The 10,124-nt window shown below is 43.7% G+C and overlaps 1 protein-coding gene across 4 annotated transcripts in view; it reads right to left on the bottom strand.

Moving 5' to 3' along the window:
- The window catches only part of rps6ka1 (ribosomal protein S6 kinase a, polypeptide 1), a 47,143-nt gene that overhangs the window by 36,015 nt on the left and 1,004 nt on the right, over window positions 1-10,124 (bottom strand). The window contains exon 1 of one of the 4 annotated variants that reach the window (XM_030117321.1): window positions 4,700-5,379. The exons of 2 other annotated variants lie outside the window; for them this stretch is intronic. In XM_030117321.1, the coding sequence (XP_029973181.1) occupies window positions 4,700-4,762 (63 nt within the window). In that variant the 5' untranslated portion in view covers window positions 4,763-5,379. Of the gene's footprint in view, window positions 1-4,699; window positions 5,380-10,124 lie in introns of those variants that run through there. One more of the 4 variants, XM_030117322.1, reaches the window with a different exon arrangement.

Here is a 10,124-nt window from a genome sequence, read left to right on the forward strand (position 1 = left end):
TAGACGGCATATAACAAGACAGGCAGTCCAAACAAAGACGAGCTTAAACACTGAACCGAGAAAAATAAAAAATAAAAAAGGCTGAGTCGGGATGTAGGAGGCAGTGACAATACGTGAGATCTGCCACTTTCTTGTCTGTATATATAAAAAAAAAATAGAAGCAGCGGATAAAGTTTGTGGTCCTCAGTTTCTCACAACACATCCTGTCATGCGCTGCGAGGGCTGGATGTGTTTGGCAAATAGACGTACGTCCCTATTTTCAGTTTAGAGCTTTCTTCTATCAGAAACAGCCAGAAATTGAAAGGGAGCGCCAACTGCAGGCGTTTCTACAGACCGCCCGTCTCATCCGGTTGGTTTTTAATCGCGATCTCCAGAGAAGCTATTTAATTTAGCCAAACTGTGCCGGTCATAAAAGTTGGAGGGGCTGTAATGTGAGGCAACATGGGAGAAATCAGAGAAATGGAAGCAATTTAGTGACAAGGTGCAGCTCGGAGTCAGGCGCAGATGTGTTTAAGGAGCGAAAAAGAAAAACGTGACGACGGACTCCGCACAGAAATCAACAGGATTTCTCATCAACACCTTCTACTTTCTGTCACATTTCCATTAATCATCTGGTCCTCAGTGTGTGTGGCGAAAATCTGAAGAGCGTCAAGTGAACTGCCTGAGTGTGCGTGTGTGGTCAGCATTGTCTTCCTGACATTGCTGCTTAACACATTTCACCCTCATTAGCTCTGCATGGCTGATCCAAGTGGCCCAGTTAATGGTGCTTTCCCCCCACTGGGCTTCCACAGTGACAGCGGGCAGGCGTGCACACGCACACAAACAGCCGCATGAATATGCTCCAAGGTGAATGCATCCGTAAACAAATCCCACTTCCAAATCAGGCGAACGCGGATGAATCCTGCTGTTAAAATAGTGAAGGGATTCACTTGGGGGGGGGGGGGGGCAGGAGCGCCTCGCATTATCTCACTGGACTCGTATATGATCAGACAAAGCAGACAGCCTCAGTGCGCCGATGGTCTGCGTGCATTCAATCTATAAATCGAGGCTTTAAAAGCGGGATTTGAAGTGATGCCTGGTAACCAGGCAACCAAGAAACACAATAACTACTTCTTTTCTTTGCATCTGTTATATTATCCGACCAAAATTTCGTGCAATCTCATCAGCCGGCGAGTGTTCCCAGCTCGCGGTCAGCGCCAGAAAAAAGTACAACAGCCAATTTGATTTGTTATTTTCACGGTGGGCTAAATTATTTCTCCCAAACAGCAGTGGCAATAAAAGTGCAGAGGGAGGAAATTGGATTTACCAACACCGAATCTGCAGCACTTTCCTTCAAGTGAGACCGTTCCCCACAAAGTGGAGTCTCTGGGTTTTTGGTCTGGATTTACCTCGTGTCAACACCCAGCGGCTGTGTTATCACATGTCCGCCCAGTCCTCCTCCACGCCCACTGTTCTGCTCAGGTGTTCAACAGGTCACACCCTGATTAGCTGCAGCTAAGCCAACACACACACACACACACACACACTCACAAGAAAACCTGGACGCACGCACTCAAGATTCTTGAAACTGCGTATGGCCGACCACGCCTGGCTGGTCGTACACATTAACCTTATTTTCTCCGTCACTAGCAAGACTCGTGCAACCCTGCAGTGCAGGTCCTGGCACGTGCATTAAAACACAACCTGCAGTTCTCATTCCTGGCATCGGTTTGCACAGCCGTAATGTGGCAGTGCAGGCAGCTCTACCCGCGATCACCAGACAATCAGGATTGGCATAATGAGATAAATGCTTCTGTGAGACGTCTCACTCATGCTACTCTGAGAACCAGGGTTACGTCGAATAACCTATATCGATTGTTTCAAGAGGGCAGAATTTAATACGCTAGAAAAAAGAAGTTCAACGTGATTTCACATGGACCAGAAATATCTACAGTGACAGTCGTGTTTCAGGTTTGATCGACTTTCAGACACAATGACACAACGACTCAGAAATGTTGGAGAATGAGGCTGAACCGAGACAAGGCGGCGTCCGACGCAGGTGGCCGTGACTCAACTTTTACACGATCAGCATATTTGCTCAAGAGACTATACCAGGGCTGATTCACGCTGGATAAGTTCATTCACAGCAGATATGGCTCGCTGATGAATAGAAAGCTTCAATCAAACAAATATTTCTCAATAGCTCGCTTTCCACATGTTTATCTTCCGCGCTTTGCTGCGGCACAAACACAAAAGGCAGTCTGTGAGAGGTTTCCATTCATGACACCTATCGCGCTTCCAAACACACACAAACACACACAGTGTCTGACGGGGATGATGCATCATCGGACATCACTCTCTGCTGCGCATCTTTACTTTGATGAAAATGAGAATCAAGTGTTTTCATATTGCAAGATGAGGTTTTACACACTCATCATTCACTCTCCAAATCATTCAACTCTCCGTCTCCACCGCCTGTCCATATGGCTGCTGAGACTCCCGTGGCTTCAACAACCCCCTCCCGACGCGTTCACCGACATGGCCTCCGCTCTCCATCACTCTTTCTGCTCAATCGATCCAAACCCTGAGCCGTCTCTCGCTGCTATCGGAACCAAAGCGCGCAGCTGGCTGGTAGGTTGGTGACAAAGAGAAATGGCAACGTTCCCATTCTGACTGGCAGCGATTTGTAGGATAAGTCACATACAGACACGAGACACCGGAGGCCACAGCTGATATATATATATATACATATGAATGAAATTACAATAAAAGCCAGTGCTTACCATGCATATATAATATTCTTTATCAGTAGTCGTGCAGGAATTGTGTGTATGACACTTCGAAAAGGCAGGGTATTTTTCACAGTATTAAACTTAGCAGTGTTCACAGGCTCTGCATCACCATCTGTTCGGCTGTGATATCCTACTCAGCCAACTCACATGGTGCAGAATACTGGAAATAGTGACGTCTGCAGAACAAACTCTGTCAGAGTCACACGTTTCGAACGACAAACTTTCCGACCAAGGTGCAGATTTCTAGTTTCTCAACCTACAATTCCACGGGTGACTGTATAATTTCCTGGGGCACCCTGTTAAAGTGGCAGTCATGCTTTGTTATAATAATTGAAAAGTTTAACTTGTAAAGTCATGTCAGACAGAGCAAGTTAGAAATCAAGAAAAGGTTAATTTTTCATCTGATGTGCCTTCTCCTCTGGGCTCCATCTCCACTCCCATCAAATCAGAATGATTATCTAGGCCAAGAGACGGAAAAATGAACCTAATTTATAAATCACGCTGGTCTCTTGTGAAGCTGATTAAGCACACTCTTTAATACGGTGCACAGAGTTATTCATTAGTGAGATCTCTCACACACACACAAACACACACACACACACACACACACACAAACAGGTATGGCACGGTCTCTTCACCTTATTAATTGGCAGACTAATTCAAAACAGCTCATTCACAGAGCTCAACAACCCTCTGCAGTTCATACAAGGGGGAAAAAAAGGAGGTAATTAAAACAGTTGTGTGTCCCGATCCTGGCTCGCTCTTCACAGCCATAATGCCAGAGCTGAATATTCATGAAGCAACCAGTATGTTCAAGGAGCAACTTAAGCATTTATGAATAATGATGCCACATCACAGTAACAGGATGCTGGATAACATGATGCCCACAGATCTCTCCCTTTAGTGCTCATTTCACATCTGAGTGCTGAGTTGCATGAAATTTCAGTCTGTTTGGTTTTAGCATCACACTGCAGTGCAGCCATGAAAAAATGTTATGCAGCTCTTATTACAAACAAAATTAAAGTAAAGCATGACTGAATATTAAACGCATACAGATGAAGCGTTATGCTCTGGATGGGCCCCACTCCTCCTGACAGACACCACAGAGAAAAACCACTTAGCAGGTGAGGGAGGTGACAGACAGTGATGGCGAGCCTGTATATTAGATTTCAGATGAAGCTCCTGAGGGTCTGGAAAAAAAAACTGCAGAAGACCCTTGAAGACAGACTGATTCAGGGGTGTCAAGCTGGAAGGCCAAAACCGGATCACCATGATGTGCTCAGGTGATGTTAGACACAAGTTTATGTGAGATACAGTAAAAAAATGTGGGCAGTTCCATGCTTCCAGTCCAAATACATGTATTCAATGCTAACTGATCACTCTAATGTATGTGATTGTCTGTTTTTCCTCAGGGATGGACTGGTGTCCTGTCCAGGGAGCATCATGCTTTCAATAACCTTTGACCCTGACTTGTAAAAAACCGGTATAAAGATGGAGAACAACCACAGTTTTGTTCATAAAAGCAACTGCAATTACTCACTTTATCCACAGTGGGTGGAATGATAATACTGAGAGGCCATAAAACCAATGAGGAGAAACATAAAGATGACTGTGGAGGGAACATAAACACTAATGAGGATATGAGAAGTTAAGTCACGTGACTTTTGGAAAAAAACAGGGTGGGGGGGGGGGAGCCTAATTATCCCAATTTGACTTACCCTGATTAAAAGTACAATTTTGGAAGCAATAATGGATCAAATCACTACTCTGACAGCTCTTATTTCCTGCAACTTTTAAAGAGAGGGACCGCATTCACCTGAACAGCATCAGAAAAAGAAAAGTTACATGCAAAAAAAAAAAAAAAAAAAAAAAAAAAAAAGGTCAAAGCATCAATGCAACCCAGCAGGAGCACCGGTCCGGTGGTTTACCTCCGTTTCGAGCTGCACTAGTTCCATGGTGGGCCATGGCTCCGCGATCTGCGCGAGAGGCATTCTGCAGGATCTCCGGGCTCCTTTCAGTCGCTCGAGTCAGAAATCGGTCTCTCCAGATCTGTCGGCGCCGCTCCTGTCAAGTGCACTTCCGAGAAGCTCCTTCCTCAGGTCCCAAGTCCAGCCGGGGGCAGATTTATCAGCACTTTGCCCTCTCTGCACGCACAAGACAAACGCGCACGCAGACACGCCAATAGCTTTACGCACAATAGTAAATCCCTGGATCTGACTTCGGCGTTGTTTGGTCACTTCTGTGGTTTTGCTTGAAGTAGTAATTCCGCTTGCGGGGGAAAAAAAAAGAAAAAAGAAAAAAAAAGAAAGTGAGAAAGCTCCAAACACTCCTCAGGTACGCGCGTCGTTTTTCTTTCTCTCTTTTTTTGTTGGCTTGACAAGAGAGGAGCGCAGTGGACACAGTGATCCAGCCTCCTCTGACCAGGCTGTGCAGGAGTCTAATGCCACCTAAAGGGAATTAAGCCCGATCTGCCTCCTCGGTCGACGCTTTCTCAGCTCTCTGCGTCTTTTTCCTCCCAGTTTTATTCTGATCTCTTCAGCTCGGAAAAGGAAGACTTGTTTGCCCCCTGTGCGTCCGCCCAGCTGAGCTCCCCGACGGTGTGCGGTCCGCGCTGAGACCTCGCTGTGGCTCCGGAGTACGAGCGAGTCTCCAACTCGGGCTGCTATTGGCAGAGTCCGCCAGGATTTCATCCAGCATCCGGCCCCCTTTTTTTTTTTTTTTTTCCTCCCGTTCCCGCCCAGGTGTGAGTGCGCCGCCCTCTGGACGAGCCCCGCACTGCAAAGACGTCATGCAGATCGGAGCTTCTTATTAATGGAGCCGCGTGCGTCGCAGCAGGTGCACCGAGAGATGGAAATCTGTCCATCGCTGGATCAAACACGGGGTTACATAATATATATGTGAGCAATAACTGGACTGGAATTGCAGTGCAGAGTCTTGAACTCACTTAAATTTAGAGCAGATTGATTTTAGCACTTCCTCCAGGTCTAAAAATGACACTCACACTGTTGCAACAATTACATAACCTTTCTTTTTTTTTTCTTTTTTGATTACACAATATATGTGATGTAAAGACAACAAGAGAAAGGGAGAGAATAGCCTTGGATCGAAGTCGTGACCGTGAGTTGGACTTTACGTTGATGCAGCGCTGCTCTCATTGAGAACGGCTCTCATGAAGGTCCTTGTAATCTTCAGTGATATAATGCTCCCCTCCACTCTCAGCGCTTCCCCGCTTCATTCAGCTGCAGAGTGCATTTTGCTCTTGGCCAGCCTGTTTGGTTACTATTGGCAACTGGAGGGCAGAGGGAAAAAAAATAGAGAATGAAACGCCAAGCTTTGAAGATCTGACAAAAATTTGATTCACATTGTGATGAAGCATGCGAGGCATTTCATCAAAGCAACGCTGGAATTAGGTGGAAAAGAAAATTGCTGTTGCACCTGTCTTCATGGATGCATTGTTGAGCTTTACAAATGTAAAGCAGTGCTACTGCATGGCTGAAGCCCGAATATCATGAAAACTACAGTCAGTGCCAGAGCTTTGTGACGGGTTAAACACAGATACCAGCTGATGACACCTTTCCTGTGTGATGATGGCAGATCATTTTTTTGTTGGGTTCAGACTTCATTTGCATGCACCACCTGGGATTTTCGCTGTTTATTCACACCTGGTCATTTAGTGTGCTTCTTCATTCATGCATCCACAAATAAAAACACACAGGAGACTGTGAAGGAAGCCAGTGCAACAGAGGTCAGGGTTTTTTTTTTAGCTTTATTCAATTTCATCAGAGTGCAGTCATTGGGTGAGAACATCCTTCCAAGGTGAAGGAAGATCAGTCAAGCTCAAAATGTTTGCAGCATACTTTTTAAAACAATGCAATAAAGAGCATTAATCCACTGACTAAGCACTAACTCCCCATGCCTCCCAGTTCTGTGTTGGTGTTTGTTTTTTATTGCAGCCATATAGGAAGAATTGTTCTCTTTCATCCTCTCCGCTCTCATTTTTTCCTGTCCATTATACGCCCGGCAACTATCGTTCTCTCCTCTCTTGTCCTCTCCAAGGAAACCGCTACACTGATGTGGAATGTTTTGTTGTTGTTTTTTTATGGCTCATCCAGTAAGACATAAAGAATATTGTGTTTTCACTACTGACTGTGAAAGGTGTAAGAAAAGTGACCGATGAAAATGAAATACATAGAAAGTTTTCGGATTTGGATGTATGAGTAAACCTGCAATAAAAAAAAAAACCACTTTTAAAAGTAAGCAACCTTTTAAATGCTAGACTTCTCTGCTCTTCTGAATGCAAGCAACCTCTTCACCTCCTCTCAATGACACAATATGACAGGTGACCGTGATGATTCAGAAGTGTCCCCCATCCTGAGACTCCAGGGACACAAAGCATCATGGGAAATATGACTCAGTCCAGCTTGTCCTGCATATACGATCAGGTCGGACTTCACTGTGACTTCACTGCACAGTTTCCCTGGGTTTCAGGAAAACTGACACAAAGACAATACTGCTGTTCAACCTCAGCTTCAGTTTGAAGAGGGAGAGTGAAGTTGATCACGCCAGAGGAGAAATAATGAATCACATTGTGTAGTGATTCCCTTTTTGGCTCGATTAGGATGCAAATATATGCATACTCCAGCTGTGAAGTGGCAGTCAATCTTTGATAGAGCATCTAAAATTTAAGCTGTTCCATTTATTACTCTACCATTCTATCGTTTATCATTTCTATTGGATCTTTTTTTTTTAGTTCATTCATGAAATAGGCTGCAGTACATATATGGATATTTTTGCATTGAGGTAATTTTTATAAAATTATTCTTAATTTAAAATGGATGAATTGAGTGCTGTGTCTTTTTCTGATTTTACTTCTTTATTTCTTTGTTTGAAAATAAATATAATGATTTTGTGTGATAACTAACCTGGAAGAGAATATATTGAATAAAGGAAGATTAAATTTGCTGAATTTATAAAATAAGTTGTACAAAGAGTGAAATTATTAATATATTTAATATTCCTTCTTTTAAATTCAGCATCATCCAAGTGAGGAAATCTGAAGTGGATTAAATGCACTTTATGCATGAATACAATATGGAGTTAATCCAAGGGATTAATTTGTTGATGCAACAAGACGCATGAGCATCAGACTTCACTCTGTGGCATTTCAGCCATGCACAACACATAATGGACATTACTCATATTGTCTGCAGTTTATTTAATCCACACAGACTTCATTTCAGTTCTGAATGTAATTCTCGGGGTGTGTCTGGTTTCAGTTCAAGCACTTTCAGGCCACTGATGATGATTCCTTTTTAACCGAGCTGGCTGAGCAGAGATCTGCAGAACAGGGACAACAGCACAGAACAAATTAATTAGCCGCTCGGTGATGGAACAAAGGCAATTAAACAATCTCTGCTGACCTCTTGCAGCAGGAGAAGATGGAAAACTAATGATCCAAAAATCATCCCCGGCTCAGAAACGTGAAGAAACAGCGAACGAGCGCAGTTATCGCATTTCAAACATCAGTGGACTTATCATTTGTCACAGAAATGGCTCATGGGGCAGCAGACGAACGGGGATGGAGATTATTGATTAGTCATAAAAAACCAGCAGAGTGAGGGGAAGCGAGGGGCAGATGGGAGTCTGGTGTAGTTTTCCATTATTGGTTGTTATTTGCTTAAACTCTGTCAGAAACAATATGAAAAACACTAGTGTTGTCCTACATGATCCTCTGACTGTAGAAAAGGGTGCGCTGTCAGGCGAAAGCAGCGTGTTGAAACTTGAATTTGTTCCTCAGGTATTTTGGGCAGGGCGGAGCGGCAAACACAGTGTCCTCACAGGAAAACGCCGAGGTCAGGAGCAGTGCAACGCCATGCACCGGCGATAACAACATGATGCAATCGCTTCGTCATCACAACCAGATCAAGCATGAAAACATTTTCAGCAAACGATCGGAATGTTGTGGTTACGGAGATTTTTCCAACTAAAGATTCCAAAGTGGTACTTCAGTGTGATCACACAGGGAGCTGCCCGTCCCGGCAGACATCACTGTAATACTGCAGCATCCTAGCAAGACTGAAGACCTGAAGCTGAAAAAAAAAAAAAAGACAGCAGGATTTCACAATCCACCGGTTTTCCATTATCTAAAATTGGCCGTCATTTGTCAGAGCGGCGGAGTCATGCTATACATTCTAGTTCAGTTATTTTCCGCTCATGTCTCAGACAGGCTCAACAGAAGACGAATGGTGATTCAGTCGTCATTGATTATGCCAATTTCATAGAGCATTGGTTCCATATTAATCCTGTTTGGGCTTTTATTTCAACATTTCATGTCACAAGTGCATTTTCTAAAAGTTTTTTTTCCACACCCTTGTGGAACCACTTTGCAGTTTGAAGCTTGTATGTTCAATCCATGGAGCCGCAGAGCCATCGACTGATGTTATATACATTTGACTTTTCGCCTCTGGCTCCCCTTGGTTCAGAAAACATGACAGCAGGGGGTGCCAGATATCAGAGGGCAGCCCTTTGATGACTATAGCCTTTATGTCAAGCCTTGCCCTTTCCTGCTGGAGAACATTAAACAACAGTTATTGTTGGAAACCATGGAGATCACAGTTATACAGTAACAATGAGCTTCACAGGAAGCCGATTGACTGCAGAGTTTCAGTCTCAAAATCCCTAAACGGCCGTAAGCAGGAAAGATGAATAAAGTCATTAGCACTATGATCAAGCGCTCATATTAGTCAGAGCATAATGATCTGATTCATAGCCTCCTTTAAAGGTGCAGCATTTTATGTCACAGTTGTGAATTTGCTGGCGGTAATGAGGTGTTGTGGTTCCAAGTTAATATTCAATCAACCTCAATTGCATTTTTGTCGCCGACTTGGAAAGCTGGACAATGACCCTTGCTATCAATGAGTCAGCCGAGCTGCCCTGAACCAAGGGCTTCAGCTACTGGTGTATTATTCAATCTGCATATCTTTTGTAATTAAACGGAGGAAACACGACATGCTGGACCTGCAGGATGAATCATAAGAAGGCAAGTCATCAATGGACTGAAGTCATCAACTTGGTTTAATTAAGAAAAACAAGCATTCCATTTAATGTCATGAAGGTGATCACTTTACATAACAGAAGCCCTGAAGTTCAACATAATAGCTGATTGATACATTTTTCTAGTGTAAGGCGTACAGTACGACTCTGTTGAGCTTTCAATAAACAAACCACATCACAATGAATAACTTAACACACACACTAAAAAAAACTGTCAGCCTGTTTTCATGTAATACTTTGTCCATTTGTATATACTACCTCAAGCATGTTCAGATACTATGTGAACGGTGCAATTATTGA

This window comes from Salarias fasciatus, chromosome 19 (assembly GCF_902148845.1).
Source record: "Salarias fasciatus chromosome 19, fSalaFa1.1, whole genome shotgun sequence".
NCBI lineage: Eukaryota > Metazoa > Chordata > Actinopteri > Blenniiformes > Blenniidae > Salarias > Salarias fasciatus.